The following is a 16,535-nucleotide window of genomic DNA, read 5'->3' on the forward strand; positions in this document are numbered from 1 at the left end:
AGCCTCCCTGAGTCTGGTTCGACAGGAGTTTTTTTCTCTTTCTTTTCAACAACCCTGATAATTAGGTGTTCTCCTCTCTATGTTGCCCAATGTTTGTCCAGGGTGGATAATTACGCCAATGTGAAGATTTGATGCACTTTAATGCACTTTTGTTGGATTGCATTTGATTAACTGAATTATAAAAACTGGGCTGAATTGGTATGTGATTGATTGGACTATATTTGGTTTGTTTGCAGTATAAAGATGACAATGAGATGCCTTTTGTTTTGAATTTGCCCAACACAGATATAGGTAAATGTAAAAAAAAATGTTAAGAAAGAAAGCGTAATAACCATAACATAATTACTGACCGGGCATAGACTTCAAAGTAGGCTTTATAGTATTGGATATGTTCTTGTACCTTATTTGGCTGAGAAATACTGTATTGCTTAACTCAATCTGTTTGTTGCTCGAGATGGTAGTAAAATATCTCTTTTTTTAATTCATACCACCTAAACCACCACAACCACCTCCTTTCTAGTCTTCCCAGTCTCAGTCAAGTTCTTCTTGGGATATTTGTGATAACTTCACCAGCTTAGTCATGATCAATGGCTTCCTATTTTAGAGATTCACAGCACCCTCATGTCAGCATGAATCTCTGTGCTCTTCAGATCTGAGTGTGTTGGCTGATCCTTACTCAGGACTTGAAACTAAAGGAGAAGGTTCCTTTGAAGTTATGGTCTCTCCCTCTGGAGGATACTGTGAATACATATTTTAATCTAAATTTATCTCTGTGTGTTTATTATTTTTATACCGTGTGTCCATTTGCTTTGTTTTTTTATCCTCTGTAGCAAGGCGCTTTGTGGAACATTATCAACACACATTAGATGCTAGTGTATATGGTTTACTTAGTGGTTTTGTGTGCTCTCTGTTCTATATAGCTGAAAACAAAATCAATCTCAAAACGTGAACGTATCAGAAATTCCTACCTGTGTACATTACATGAGGATATGTACTGGGAAAAAAAGCTCGCTCTACGTATGTCTGTTTATATCCCCTTCAAGATGAACAGGTATAATCAGCTATCTGAGTGTTTTGTGGAACAGACTTCTTTCATCTGATGCAAGCTGCCCTCGGGGAGTTTGAAGGGTGAACCAAAAGCTAGACTTCCTCTGTTTTATCCTGCTTCTCTTTCTGGCTGCTTGTGTCAGAGAAAAAATACTGTGGAAAAACAGATTATTATTATTATCATTATTATTTTTCCATGTCAATATCAAGGTGACCAATTTTTAGTGTAGTGAGATGCAGTAGCTGTGTGCAGTGATATTGAGTTTGAGAGATGGGTACTCTGAGTTTTGTTTTCAACAAATATTCTCAGTAAATATTGTGTTCTGTCGGCGATGACAGGCACCAGGCATGGTGTCTGTTATCTGAGGAAGGGATGATTGAGTCCTAAAGGGCTCCTCAGCAATTGCTCCTCTGTCTGCTAGAACATATCCTGGCTATCAGTGTTTATTTTCACCCACTGATATGTCATTAATAGCTCCATCCAAAGGGCTTGTGAAAGTCTATAGTGTTCATATGACACTGCCATCCCTGCAAGAGTAAACACTGTGTAGACCGATTAGTTCTGCAGCTGTGGATAAAGAAGATTAGCAGAGATTATTGAGAAACATGTTGAATTAACTAGGCACTATCGTCTTTTTCCCCCAACAAACATCCCAGCTGTTTGGTTAAAAGAGAACATGGGCTGCGACTGCATTAACCAGCGGTGTGGTTTTAACGACATGCTTCAGTCTGGAAGCAACCATCACTGGGATTAGACAACAAGCTGTTTGGATTGAATTTTCTCACCCCAATTAAGGTCAGATGTGCTAACCTCAGTCAGTTCATCATAGTGATTATGCTCAAGCTGTTCAGTGATGAAAAGATACAGTTTATTGGAACCACCACTAAAAAGAGGTTCTCATTCTCCCCTCTCACTTCATGTCATCTTATTAACCTTTCTCTGCCTTTTTCTGCCTCGTCTACATAATCATATGTTTATTGAAAAAAGAAGTTCAAAATGATTAATTCAGGTGTCCACTGAAGTAGTAGTGGTATAATAAATTGTGGACTTCATTAACTCCAGCTTTTGTAAAATGATATAACCATTGATTGCATGTGTATCCTTTCAAAACAATTTTTGGTGTCTGTACAGAAACCAGTTCATGGTACATTATACATACTATGCATATTTTCAAGCAAAATATATTTTACCTTAATTGGGATTCAGTGTAATATATGTAGAAAAACAAAGCAGCATCTTAAGAAAAACGCAGGGCAAGACGACCATCAAATTAGAAACCCATACATCTGGAATACTACTTTGAATGTGTTTCCATCATTCATATAGGATTCAAGCTGCACAAATGTTCACCATCCAAGGCAACAGTCATAGTTTCAAACAAAAAAAATCTCAAACGTCATCAGGGTTTCCATGGCACCTCTGTTCAGTTTAAATGGCTTTTGTCCTGAGTGGACAATGGTGTTTTTACAGAATAGAGCATTAACCTGCATTTCTGAACTGTATTTTGAGGCAGTGATTTCTGGAAGTATTCCCGAGCTCATGCTGTTGACTTCTGTAAGAAGAATAAAGTGTTTTTTTGGTTTGTTTTTCAATGCAGCCAGAGCTAAGGACCTGGAGCTCGCAGGCATCCAGGACTGATTTTTGGCTTTGTCTGAAACAAACAGATCACTCCAGAACAGCAGAATCCGCTCGTGAAATTGTGGACTATAGATGATGAGATAGTCAAAGTCTCCATAATTTAAGCTGATTTTTTTGTTGTTGTGTTTTGTTTTTGTTGTTTGTACAATTTGTAGAAGCATTTTATTTTTTTTTTTTCAAAGAGCATCTCATGTATAACCATGTTTATTGTTTTGGTTGTGTTCCAGTATCTTTTTTATTTTGTTTAGACGTGTTGCTGCCATCAAAATTGAATTGAGCTACTTTTTTTTTCTGAAATAGGAAAATGTCTCATGTTTGATATTCAATGTGTTTTCTATTATTAAAAATGGGTTTGTGAGATTTGGAATTAATTGAATACTGTCTTTACTTACATTTCACAATGCATCACCCTATTCAATTATCGATAAGAATATATGCATTTTTTCCATTTTAATGACACCAAAATGTCTCTGGAATAATTAATTTAGTGTCATGTTTAGCACTGCATTGCATAACTTATTTCCCTAAACAACTTGCTACTAACACTTGAGTATTGCACTTGTAGTTTTGGAAGCTAAATTAACATGTTTCCAGCCATGATGGGTTCTCTCCCAACGCAAACACAGCAGATAGAAGTGTTGGTTTATTTAAATCTTTTTCAAGAGAACAAAAACAGTTGTTGACAAATGCGTTGGTTAGTTGCAGGTACTTCTTCTGTGGGTTTTGGCTCCCTACTGCATACATAGACATAGAAACTAACTAGAGCTCTGCTGCAGCTGTGTCAAAGGAGTTTATCCACTGTTTGCTGCTCTACATCTCCACGGACAGCTCAGCAGAAATCAAACACTAGCACAATAATGTTTTCAAATTCTTCCTTTACATTAAACTTTATTGTGTAATAGTTCAGGGTTTCCTTTGTTTCATAATGTTTCCAAATATTTACAGCGGGTGTCCTGAGGGAAGCCAGTGGAGCAACATGGCTTTGCAACTCTTTTATTGCAAAGCCATGTAACTGGTATCTGCAGCATGGAGTTTGGTGTTGTGGAAAAAAAAAAAAAAATTACTAAACAAAATTAAATTAAAACAAGTAATATCTTACCTGGCCTTTTTATAATGGCCTTTTTAAAATGTACTTTTGATACTTTGATTTTCATTTACACATTTGTATTGTTTATACAAATGTTAGTTTGTGAATTAAATGCATTCATCTTGATTTTAATGGAATAGAGTTTATGAAATTGTTTAGTACAGAAATTATAAATAGAGTTCCAGTAATTAAATATTTTATCATATTCCTCTTTAGGGAGAATATTTAATCTACAAATGAATTTGTGCATCATTTTTTTAATTATTAAAAAGAAGTATAACCCCTGTAAGGTAACACTTGAGCTTGCTCTGTAATACTGATTCGGACTAACAAATGCAGATAAATATTAAGAATATTCAAAAATAAAGCTTACATCAAAAAGCTTGTTCAAATGAATTTGTTGGGTTTCAACCTCTGTGCAAAGTGCCCTGAGATGCCTCTTTGTTGTAAGCTACTGTTATGTAAACAACATTAAATTTAATGGACTTAGAAGAAAAAAATATATTTACAAAAACTGCTATGCCAAGTCACCCCAAAGTGAATCAATTTTCTTTTCTCAGATGTGAGGTCAGTATCAAGAGAAAGGACGAATAATCCTTAAGACATGATGTTGTTTTGCGGGAGTCATTCATCTGAGGGAGTGAATAAACTACTGATGTGCTTGTATGACCAATTTTTCTCCATCTGAAAAGGAAGTTCATAAGAACCTTCCAGGGACATAATAAAAATGGTGTGTATCTGTAATAAAGGGATTATTGCTATTCAAAATGGCACATCTATGAGTGTTGTGCCGCAGCTGCTGGAGGATGGACACAAAGAGACTGCAATCACAGAGGGCTGTAAATGAAAAGGTTAACCTGTGACCACAGGATGTGACTTGGCTTAATTTCACAAATTGTATACGCTGTAAGGTATTTTCTGTAGATGAGTCAGAGTTTCAGCTTCTTCATAGGTCTCATAACAGCAATTACCTGCATGCATTAGGTGTCCATTAAAGATACACAAACCACTAAAATGCATTTGAAATGCCGTAATATCTGGAGGTCAGACCTGCAGCCTTAGTGAATATGAAATGTTCACAATTCGTTTTTTATGTCAGCAGAGTTAAGTAAAGCTTTTAAATGATTCAGCTTCATACGCAAACTTATTATCAAATGTGCATTGAGCCCTTTACACTTACTTGAAAGTTCATTTTTGAAAGAGTTCAATGTATTTATACTGAACTTGTATGACTTTACTGAGGCAAGCGCCAGTGAAACAACCTTTGCACATCCCCATGACACTGAAACTGTGTTTTACTGCAGACTGGAGCATGAAGAATGAATGATTTTTCCTCTCTAACAGCAAGATTTAAATTTATGAGCAGAATGATGTAGGACTGCAGGGGAGATATTTCAAAGTAGAAGGTTTGAAACTTCACTTTTTAAGGAAAAACAAAAGGAGAGACATCAGCTTCACACCAGATGCTTAATTTAATTGTTATTTGTGAAGCTGGGTTTTTTTTATCCTTGATTATGGAAAGCAATGCTGTAAAAACCAAATCCACCAATGAAAACACCAACTGTATAATTTAGTTTTTTTAATTAAAGAGATGCATTCTTTCACTTTAAGCTTTCACATGTCAGCATTCAACGCCATCTAGTGGTCAGAAGGTGATCATAAACGTTGGTTGCTGGATCCGGCGTTGTTCAGTCTTGCGTCTTTTATTTGACCCATTATGCTTTGGCGGTCATGCAGTTTCTTTTCCAGACTGTAGAAACTAAGCATAACCTAAACATGTTGTTAACAAATTACAATAACTGCTCTGGACTGTTCTGAATGAGTTATGAGCAAATGCCAGAGGATATTGCCATATACTGTTCTTTTGGTATACATACAATTAAACAGCATAATGTAAATATGAAGATAAATATTAAAAAAAAGTTTAATTGTTCCTACTTGTTAATTTAATTGATAATTTTTTATTAATACTAAAAGTTGTCTCTGTATTGTAAGCCTGTACGATGTAACGTTTCAGTTCGACTGAAAGAAGTTCATGCATCGGTTTCATTCACTGGTTCATCATCCTTGCTCATTTTCAGTTGCACTGCTTCTTCAGAATCCTTTATTTCCACCGCCAACCTCTGCCTGCGCTCCTCATCCAGTTTCTTATAGTTGTAGTAATGCATGATGAAGAAAAATATGCCAGGCACCACCATAAGCACACCACATGCATAGTACATGTATTTGTAGTCCCCATAAATATCAACCAGAGCTCCTGAAAGAGAAGAAGCACATTCCAATGTCTTAATATTCCCAACATTAATGATAGAGTTTACACCACAATCATAAGAAAAGTTTGTCTGCAAAATTTGACGAACCTGAAATTGGAGGTCCAAGAAGCACTGGGGCGCACTCGACAATGGTGACGAGTCCCACTGCACTGGAGAAGCGATGAGCTCCAACTAGGTCCATCAAGACTTCAAAAAGCAGCGCTGAGACCATCCCAAATGCCAAACCAAAGAAGACGGCATACACAACTAGACCCTTGTATCCAGATGCCAGCGGACACAAAAGGTGACACACGCCATTGTACAAAACTGCAAAGCTGAAAAAGTATTGTATTCTTGGTCGAATCCACTTGCTGTTGCCGACGAAGCCAGTTATTGGTCTGATGAACATGTCCACCAGAGCAAAGATGGAGAGCAAGAATGCTGCTGAATATTCATCAGTCCCTAGATGTTTGGCATATGGAGCCATAAAAACAACCGGAGCAAAAAAGCCAAAAAACATCACCACATTTCCGATGAGATAAATGAGAAAACCCCTGTGTCTGAAAAGCGAGAGGTCAACGAATTTAGGAGCAGGGCGCTGAGCTTTGACCGACTCCGGGATGGTGTCCTCAGCAGCAGCTGTTTCCCCTTTGGGCGGCCCGTTGCACGTCTGCAGGTCTTGGTTGGGCTTGAGCTGAGCCTGCTTATTGACCGGTCTCATCAGAGAACCAGCCACACAGCAGTTCAAAACAATTGACCCCAGAATGAGGAAACTCCCTCTCCAGCCAAAAGAGTCAAAGAGTAATTGGTTTAGAGGAGCCAGCGTGAAAAGAACAACTGGACTTCCTGTCATAGCAAGTCCATTTGCTACTGGCCTTTTGACATGGAAGTAAGTGCCTATGATCGTCAGGGATGGCTGCAGGTTGAAGGCAAGCCCAAACCCTGTTGACGTGAAAACACACTGTAAATAATTCATCTGACTTGATATATGGCAGCTTCATTTTAACTGATGGGGCAGGTTTCTGACCGATTGCCTTTGTTTGCTGCTGTTATGACATTGCAACAGAGAAACGTGAACTTTCCCTGTTTTGGCAGACAGGCATTGTTTATATCTGGAAGTATAAATTATAGTTGATGCCCGGAGCTGTGTATTGACACATAGAGTGGCTTTAAGGTCCCTCTGTGCTGTGGTCTGGTTCCAGGGTCGTTTGGGTTTGGGTCCCTCAATTACACATTGGGTGCCCCTTGGTGGTGGGGCGGGGCGGGGTCAGTGTTCTGGGTGGTCTGGGTGCTCTCAGGGTGGACTGTGCATGTGGGTGTGAATGTGTATCTGAATGTCGATTTACAGCATTAAAATTTACCATTAAAATAATATTAGTTTACTTTCTGTATTACTTTATATGTGCATAATTTTTTTTTTTTTTTCATGAATTCATAAAACTCAGAAAACAGATGGACATTGAGTGTAATTATGGAATATTGGAGAAGCGGAAGGATTAAATAAGATTTATTTCTTCCTAACCCTTTTCAGACATATTAACAGGATTTATGTATTGTTATGCGTGTGCATGTACTGTATATAGGTATGTTCTGTATATAGATAGGTGTGTGCACATTGGGTATAGATTTACTTTATAGATTTATTTATTTTGTGTACATTCAGTTACAATATATTCATTTACATTTATAAATGTATTTACAAATTGATTCTATATGTTCATGCATGTGTCTATATGTGTATGCATATGTATTAATATATAGATACATCAACTCATACTAGTGTTAACATTGTTATGCTCTTCAATGGTTTTGACATGTCTGGAATGAATCAATAAGTGAAATGAAGGTTACTTTTGCTGTGAATTGGCATTATAGAAATAAACTAAACTGAATTGAATTGGATTAAAATAAACGTTGCCATCCATGATGCTATGGTTGAAGATTTAAATGTTGGTTTTCACTCCTGATCCCATGCAGCATGATGGCTTTGTGGTTAGCACTGTTGCCTCACAGCAAGAAGGTCCCTGGTTCAAGCATGTTAGGTTGATTGATGACTCAAAAGTGCCTGTATGTGAATGTGTATGGTTACTTGTCTATATGTGGCTCTGTGATGGACCGGGGAGCCATCCGGGGTGAACCCCTGCCTTTCAACTGTAATGAAGTGGCTCAGGCTCCAGCCGACTGTTGTCACCCTATACATGATTGCAGGTATAGAAAATAAATGTGTGGATTGTATACACTATACCTTGATTTGTACTGCACCCTTTAGAAATTATTTGTATAATCTAAGTGAGAAATGGCAACTTGAAGTAAACAAAAGAGTAAGGGGATAAAAACACACTGCTGCCTTCTGATATTAACAATTTTCCCAAGATCATTCAGCCATGTGTGCACTACCACTCCAACAAAATCATTTTAGGTGCAACCTGGGAATGAAGCAGCTGATGTGACCGAGGAAATTAACCAAATAAGCAAGAGTTACAGAGGTTTATTCCATTACAAACGTCATATGATTTAAAAAGAAATATGTGTCTTCAAGCTTGTTATTTTTTCATTTTGGTTTGTCGGTCATGTGAAGAGTTCAGGTTTTAGGAATTTGTTACAGTCTTTCTTTTTTCTTTTAGTCTAAAGGGAATTTTTGGAATTAAATAAAGATGAATTTGAACAATAAAAGTTTGATACCGGATTAAAGAAAGATGAATTTAAGGGAAAATATTCATCAAGTGAAATAAAAGCTTTTTTTTCTGGCAGTGCTGGTTATTTTTCCTACAACATTCATGGATGTGGTAACACTTTTTTACCCAGAAAGGAAACTTGGCAGCTCTCCCCTGGACAGGTCTTTTCTGGTTTTCTGTGTGTGTGGCGCATCTCTGCTAGGTTGAACATCAGGTTTAAAGTCTGAACAGTTTGTTTGCCCTGTCGGTCATATGATCATCCAGTCAGGAATACACATGCATGTGTGTATAGTTTTCTTGAATATAAAAAGCAATTTAAATCTATGAACTGGATACTAGCAGGGGTACTTTATCAGTTCACACAAATATTAACACATTTAACTGAAAGTGCAACAATGACATCATACAGGGTGATAAACAATCCAAGATGGATGACCCTGATTTAAAAAAAAAAAAACTATGGATGAGTGTTGCAACACAACCTTGTTATTCCCCCACACAGTTAGTCAAAACTATAAAGCAATCTTTATATAAAATAACATCTTTCAATAATAAAACTGTATTTTATCAAAGTAAATTAACTTTTAGGGATAGCAAGATGACTCGAAGAAAAATAAAATTATTACAGCAAAAAATAGAAGATGTTTACCTCCAATTACTCCAACGCAGAGGTATAGATGGATGATATTAGTACCAAAGGAGGCAAGCACCATGGCAGCGCTCACCAGGACCCCCCCAAGCATAACCACTGGTCTGCTGCCGTAGCGGTTAACAAATATGCTGCTGATAGGACCTGCAGGGGGGAAGGAAATGTGCCATCACTTATTGATACTGCTGTGAGGATATAGTAACCTAAAATAAGTGAGTGCAGTATTTTATTGCTTACTCAGACAAGGAAAAGCTTGTGCTGGTGAGAATTTGACATTTTTTTTTAAACTGACTTGGTCAAATCTCTCAAAATTTGTACACATCTGTAACTGACCTCCTGCGTACATCGAAGCCAGCATGACTGAGGACACCCAGGCAATCTCACTGTAGGACACAGAGAAATATTCCTGAATCTCCTTGAAATAGATGGTCAGGGACTTGGGAAAGGCATAAGAGAATCCTATGGAGATGAAAGCACCGACCACGACAGCCCAGCCCCAGCCTCCATCTGGTGGCGTGTAGCCTAGATTGGTTCCTGCTGCAGGGGGCATGTTCAAATGCACTGGGAAGTGGAAACAGGTGAGAGGAGAGAATTACCAACTTCATATCTTCCAGTAATGAGAACTGCTGGTGTTATTTACACATTAATACACATACGGTCTGAGTATCGCAACAGCTCACCTCTGCAAAGTCGTTGAAACAGTATTGACTGGTCTGTGAATCTTTTTGCTCTGCTGCCAGACTTTGGCCGAGTTCCTCAGAAGCCCCGTGCTGCAAGGTCTTTGATCTCATCACGTGTGCTCGCATGAAAAAAAATTGAGCCGCCGTTAATAACAAACCAAAACCCTGTCCAAACCTGTGATCTCAGTGAATATTTCTTATTAGAACATGTCTTATCAGTGGCTGTCTAATTATTCAAATGTAGAAAATGTGTACCGTATGTTTTTATGTATGTGTCTCTGCTGAAGTGTTTGTATTCTGCATCTCTATACACATTACATGCTAGATATGTACACAACAGGGTGGGAATACACTTCAAGTCTTGTTTTACATCAAATAATTCAGTGTTTCTATATGTATTCATTTCAAACACAGAATAATTCAATTGAGAATCTGTTCACAAATAAGAATGCAAAACATTTATGCAAAACGCCAAGAAATTGTAGATGCAGGAACCCTTGCAGCTCACAAAAAACAACAACCTAATAAGAATGATTGGAACAGGCAGAAACCGGAGACAATCAGGAAAACCTTTTTCAGATTAAATTCTCTGAAATGGACTCAGAAATACTTCATTAGTATCTGTTACGCGACTACAGGTGGGGTAATCAGGAGTGGCACCACTCAGTATGAAAGGAATATATCAATACATCAAACAGCAGCAATAATAAAAAAAACTATAATAAAAAGTACAGTGGATTAGAAATCAAAATAAAGAAAAGAATATCTACCCAGTCTGAGTGTGAAGCAGAGAAACGAAAGTGTAAATATTATGCAGATGAAAATGAATAATGGTACATACATACACAGAGTCACATGGGTATAAAGGTTCATTAGCTTGGAGTTGACTGGTTTAATGTCGTCTGGCAGGACATATTTCCTGTGGTGCCTTGTGCCGCATTTTGTTGTAATGTGTTTTTGATGGAACGTGCTTCTGTGTCTGACCATCACATCATGGAGGGAGTGATAGACATTATCCAAGATGACCCCCAGCTTGGACAGCATCCTCCTTTTTGACACTGATGTCAGAGTCCAGCTCAGCTCCCCTGCAGTGTCACTGGCATCGCAGCGAGTTTGTTAAGCCTGTTAGCATCTACGACCCTCTGCTGTCCCAGCACACAGAAGCCTGCAGGATAGCACTTACTGTCACTTACAACATCCTGACTAAGGTCTTTCAGAGAAAACACACACGTTTGGCTCTTCTTGCAGTCCAGTCTTCATCCACTCAAACTCTCCATCATCCCTACATGCAGCTATGGCAGAATCATCTAAAAACTTCTGGAGGTGTCATCACTGTGAAATGTGACGGAAATCTGGATTATACTGAGTGAAATAATAGAGATAAAGCTGCATCTGGGAGCCCCCCTGTGTTGCTGACCACCCATGTCTGACACATAGTGTTACAGGCGCACATGCTCTAGTTTGATCTTTAAGTAATCAATATCCCAGGACACAGTCAACTTCTTACTAAGTAGAGCAGGACAAATGGGGTTTAAGCACACTGGAAAAGTCAAAAACATGTCCGTAATGGCTTGCCAGCTTGTCTGGGTGGGTGCAGACTCAGTTCACTGGTTGGATGATTGAATCTTCAGCTCTCATTCGGGGCTGGTAGTTGAACTGGAGAGGAGCCTGATGTGGTCTCACTATCCCCCTGAGTAGACCAGAACAATTCTCTCTATAGGGTCTTTAGTGAGATGTGGGAGGCCAGTGCCACCTCTTTACAGTCACAGCTTGCATTTTCACTTGGAGGCACACAGCAAGAGGTTGTGGTCTGATCTACCCGGTGGACAGCGTGAAAAGGAGCTGTTTATTTCTTATATGGGAAATCTTCCTTCCCACATGATCGAATAATCTTTAATAAAAAATAACGGTACAACCACTTCAAGTATATATATATAAAGGATACGTCTCTTGCATGGTTTGTTGGTTCTGTCTGTTGTTTCTATGTTCTTTTCTATACTTTGTTAATACCACTCGGTCTGCAAATATATTTTTTTCTTTTAATTTTCTCTTATTTATTGTGAGGTTTTGTGATAGTAAGTGATGGTTTTGGTATTTTGAGTTTGTTTGATTTTTTTTGTGGGAATGTTTGTATGAAATCTGGAAAATTTTGATAATAAAGTATACCAAAAAAAGAAAGAAAAGGAGCTGTTGACATCCAGCATACCTCTCCTTGGATTATATAAGCAACTGTACTAGTTCATACCACAACATCATTTTCAGATTGTGTTTCCATTCAGCCGCTGCATGTTGCTTCAGTATTTAACACACATCCCTGGCAAACCTTGTGAGCCATTTGGTTATTGAATGATGTATGAAAAGTTGTTGTCTTTGTCTTATCCATCTATTATATATACCCGCTTATTCCTATTCAAGGTCACAAGGATCTGCTGGAGCCTATTTTAGCTGCCTTCAGGCAAAAGGAAGGGGTAAACCAGTCAATCACAGGGCTTCATATACAAATAATCACATGCACTTTGCTCGTATCTCACCGTGCTGCACATCTTTAACTTATTTCATCACAATGACTGGAGCTTTGAAAATGGAATCATCTATTCATACTCATCCAGTCAACAACCTGGACACAAAATCCCAGTCTCATATTTTAGTTAAAAAAAAACATGTTTAAATACTGAAAATGCATGACATGGCCTTGGAGCTGGCGAATCTTAGACTTACATAATGGATGATGGGCTAGGGAAAATATTGCAGCTTATGCAAATACGTATGACATTGCTTTAAAAACACTACATACAATTTGTGAAAAATAAATCTGTGAAAAATAAATATAAACATATGTATTTTAAAAGTTGACTTGTAATTTGATAACGGAATCCATCCATTTTCTATTGTATTTTCTATATTTTTGTTTGTTTAATTGCATTCACACTCCATTCCAGATGGTGGCGCTAAAGCGCCGTGGTAATGTTTACATCAGAAAGAAGGAGACTTACATCATGTGCGTTTTGTAATCATCGGTTGGGAGTTGTAGACAGTGAGTTTTAGTAGGTTTAAAAGGGCTGTTTTTGTTCAACAGAGATGTTTTCCAAAGTGCGAGTGGCCGTGGGTTTGATCAGGGCTTCCAGCTGCGTAAACTCAAGGGCTTTAGTGGCTCCTTCTTTCTGCAAACAGCAGCATCAGACCTTCAGCTCCGGCTCTGCAGCTGTCAGGGTGAGACTAGTTCCTCCAGCTGCACCTACACTAAATACTTTCAAAGTTAAACTGCTTCATTGAGATCTTCTTTTTTTCCTTTCTTTTTTCCCGTAATTATACAAACATTAGATTAAATTAGTACCATCAGTTCACTTTAATAGTACTGCCCTGTCTGGCTTACATATGCAACACACTGTTTCTGCAACTCCACATTAATCAAGGTTGGCATGTTATGGTATCAACTTTTATTCTTTTTGTTAAATAATTATTCTTATTTTGACTATTATGTATTGCTGACAGCATGAACAGATAACTTTTCATGTTTTCTCTCATAAACTCAATTTAATTTATTGGTATACATCTATTTCATCCATGATTTGATGCAAGTGCATTATAACATTTTATAACTGCATAATATCAGTCAGCAAGTCAAGGACTCTGCAGGGGCACGAGCCTAAAGTGCAGATATAACCACGAAGGCAAACTTCCTTTGTTGAGCAATATAATAGAGACCTACACTCATAAATGCCATTTAAAATGTTTTGTGCAAAAAAGAAGCCTTGATATCAGCCTTGTCCAGAGGCGGTGTTGACTGCCTCCAGGTGAGCTCAGAGGCATCACAGATGCATCACAAATTCCTCTCAGCTCTTTTTTTTTCCTATTTATTTGTGATCAGATAAACGGGTAGCCCTGCTTTTTTTGGCACACATGAATGGCATGACAAGAACCATCCAGACTGTTATCAGCAAAAAGCCCAACAGCCAGGCTCTGTGATGGTGCGGATGTTGTATCAGCGCCCTTAGCAAAATGAATTTACATTTCCGTGATAACAGTATTAATGCACAAAAGTATCTTGGGATTTTAAAGCACCGACTGTTGCCACCCAGAGCACATCTTTTTCAGGGACGTCTATGTTTTAATCATCAAGATGATGCAAAACCATGTTCTGCACATACAGTATTAGACATGGATAACTTTAGTCTGGTCATTGTTTTAATGTGTTGCAGGCTTCAAATGCAGAACTAGATGTTTGTTGAGTAGATAAAACATGAGTGGTGGGGGGATCATACTGTCTCCAATGAAATTAAAATGTATGTGACTGTTAGAATCAGTGGATTTCCTGTACTGACCGATCTATTTGTTCAGCTCTTCCAGCTAATTTTGCTCCCGTGCTTTCAGATGCATTACATATCCTAAACAGAATTGTCCACACAGCTGTGTTGTCTCTGCTCCTCTGCTCCAGGTTTTGTACGATGGACTCTGTCCCGTATGTGTGACAGAGATCCGGTTCCTCCAGTTTCTGCAGAGAAACCGACCCGGGGAGGTACATTTTATCGATATCGCCAAGCCCGATTATGATGGAGCGCATTACAAGGATGTTACCTACGAGATGGCCATGGAGGAAATGCATGTGATCGATGAGAAAGATGAGGTAATCCGGTAATCCGCTTAGATGGTGTAAATCTGAATGTTAACATGCAGATTATCCCAAATCCATCTTCATGCCGTGTATTGTCAGGTTCACCGTGGCGTTCCGGCGTTTGCAGTCATGTACAGCGCAGTGGGCCTCAGCTGGCTGGGCCGCGTCATGATGTGGTCTCCTGTGAGGCCATTTATGGACAAATCATATGCCATCTTTGCGAGGAACCGCCTGAAGTGGACGGGACGCGAGGAGGAGTGCACCACAGGACGCTGTGAAAAGAAAACGCCTGGACCGTCAAGTGCAGAAAACAAGTGAATTGTCTCTATTTAGAAAAGAGATTAAAAAGAACAGTTTCAACCACACAGCTGTGCAGCTACATATTTATCATGAGCCCTGTTTGAGATGTTTAAGCTTCTTTGTGGAGGGAAATACTGTCAGACTGTGTGATTGGTGATGGGATGTGATTTTCTTACTTTTATTCTGTTTAACAGAGGAAAACAAACTGCTCTAAAAATGACAACAAATGTTAAAAAAAAAATCAAAAATAAACCTTCAGAGGTAAAGTCATAATTTCCTTAAACTAAGAAATATAATGGATGTACTGACAACCTTTGAAATCAACGCAGCTTAAAAAGCTCATTCTGCGTGAGAGCTCTGTTTTGTTTTGCTTCCTGGGTGCTTTGATCAGCAGTTCTGGCTCGTGTTGTCATCTAAAAATCCAAACAAAAGAAACTATAGACGCAGAATAGGACAGCGGATAACAAATAACTGTCAGAGAGAAAAAAAAAACTTGCATTGCACGGCTATTATATTTGGCAAATATAAAGTAGAGCGATAAGACTCAAAATCACTGGAGCAAAATACAATCAATTCCCTGTCATGCACACCATTTCAGATTGAGGTCCTTTCAAAAGCAGATAAAACAACCATATTGTCAGGGAGCTGCCACTAGATGTCATCGTAAGTCTGGAATAATATCAGCAGCTGGAAAGAAATTCTTCCTCAGGATTTGTTGCGAAATGTCAGCAGTGATTGTTTAGACGGCAAACAGTTGCTTTTTGCTTTTGAGACCCTCAGAAATGTGAGCAGGAATGATAAAGCAGAACAGAGATGTTCATTTTTTTGAACCTTTAGAAACCAAATCCAAGAAAGGCCTTTGTATTTTCCTTTTGAAATGAATTTTTGAAAGTGATTTGAACATTGACAACCACTCGAGGATATTTAGGAACACCAACAATGCATTGCGGTGCAGAACAGCACCCGCTTGTCAAAGGTTGCCTGCTATAGGACACTGATGTTTCCAAAACACCGGCTTCTGTAGATCAAAACAGGATCATGCCAGTTTATATGTCCGGTGTAAAGTACTTGTGTGGGAAATGATTAGACAGAAGTGTACTGTAAGTTATAAAGGTGTTAATATTGTTGTGTTTAAAAGTTCAGTCGGACTGTACACTCTCTTTGGACTGGATGTACTATCAAGTAGCTCCATTATAATCTTTTCACTGTAATGAGGACATGGTAACAGAACTGATTGAAGCTTAACTTCTTACATGTTGGTTAGGGTTAGGCCTCTTTGTAAAAATGTCACTACTTGATGACTGTGGATGGATAAAACTGTAATAAAATCAATCAAAAATGGAATGTTATGATAATCCTTCACGTGTGCTGTGTTCCTGTCAGATGATCATGGTCACACTTGCTGTATGTTTTTTTGTGTCACGTGTATCATGTTTTGGACGCACCTGTTGGTGACTCAGAGGCCGGTCTGGGTGGACGGAGGCGTGTGTTTTTCTGAGTCCCACTCTCTAATTATAGACTCGACCTTGCCTCTGTGTGGTCCAGCACAGCGCTCTCTACGCACACGCACTCCCACCCTCAGCCCAGACTGACC

The 16,535-nt window shown here is 38.6% G+C and overlaps 2 protein-coding genes across 3 annotated transcripts; one reads left to right on the forward strand and one right to left on the reverse strand.

Annotated features, from left to right (window-relative positions):
* Nucleotides 1–5,225: 5,225 nt before the first annotated feature.
* slc16a7 (solute carrier family 16 member 7) lies at nt 5,226–10,073 on the reverse strand. Of its 2 annotated transcripts, none has more exons than XM_061734749.1 (5): nt 10,030–10,073; nt 9,683–9,910; nt 9,350–9,493; nt 6,134–6,967; nt 5,226–6,030 (listed from the first exon to the last, which is right to left on the reverse strand). In XM_061734749.1, exons 2-5 carry the CDS (start codon nt 9,897–9,899, stop codon nt 5,807–5,809), a joined length of 1,419 nt encoding a protein of 472 aa, XP_061590733.1. In that variant the 5' UTR covers nt 9,900–9,910; nt 10,030–10,073; the 3' UTR covers nt 5,226–5,806. The 2 variants fall into 2 exon arrangements, with proteins under 2 accessions (XP_061590733.1, XP_061590734.1); XM_061734750.1 differs by lacking the exon at nt 10,030–10,073 and having other exon boundaries at nt 9,683–9,732; nt 9,831–9,910.
* A 2,946-nt stretch (nt 10,074–13,019) lies between these two features.
* Nucleotides 13,020–16,410, forward strand: LOC133456286 (uncharacterized). Its single transcript, XM_061734751.1, has 3 exons — nt 13,020–13,239; nt 14,465–14,653; nt 14,741–16,410. The coding sequence occupies exons 1-3, from the start codon at nt 13,108–13,110 to the stop codon at nt 14,957–14,959; spliced, it is 540 nt and encodes a 179-aa protein (XP_061590735.1). The 5' UTR covers nt 13,020–13,107; the 3' UTR covers nt 14,960–16,410.
* Nucleotides 16,411–16,535: the final 125 nt, after the last annotated feature.

This window comes from Cololabis saira, chromosome 12 (assembly GCF_033807715.1).
Source record: "Cololabis saira isolate AMF1-May2022 chromosome 12, fColSai1.1, whole genome shotgun sequence".
Classification (NCBI taxonomy): Eukaryota; Metazoa; Chordata; class Actinopteri; order Beloniformes; family Belonidae; genus Cololabis; species Cololabis saira.

Excerpts from the sequence above, each read along its gene's own strand:
- slc16a7 (XM_061734749.1), bottom strand. The coding sequence starts at position 9,899 with ATGCCCCCTGCAGCAGGAACCAATCTAGGCTACACGCCACCAGATGGA. Across the intron at positions 6,968-9,349 it reads CTGCGTTGGAGTAATTGGAG|GGTTTGGGCTTGCCTTCAAC; the intron begins GTAAACATCTTC and ends TCACGTCAACAG. Across the intron at positions 6,031-6,133 it reads TCTTGGACCTCCAATTTCAG|GAGCTCTGGTTGATATTTAT; the intron begins GTTCGTCAAATT and ends CTTCTCTTTCAG.
- LOC133456286 (XM_061734751.1), top strand. The coding sequence starts at position 13,108 with ATGTTTTCCAAAGTGCGAGTGGCCGTGGGTTTGATCAGGGCTTCCAGC. Across the intron at positions 13,240-14,464 it reads CCGGCTCTGCAGCTGTCAGG|GTTTTGTACGATGGACTCTG; the intron begins GTGAGACTAGTT and ends CCTCTGCTCCAG. Across the intron at positions 14,654-14,740 it reads TGATCGATGAGAAAGATGAG|GTTCACCGTGGCGTTCCGGC; the intron begins GTAATCCGGTAA and ends GTGTATTGTCAG.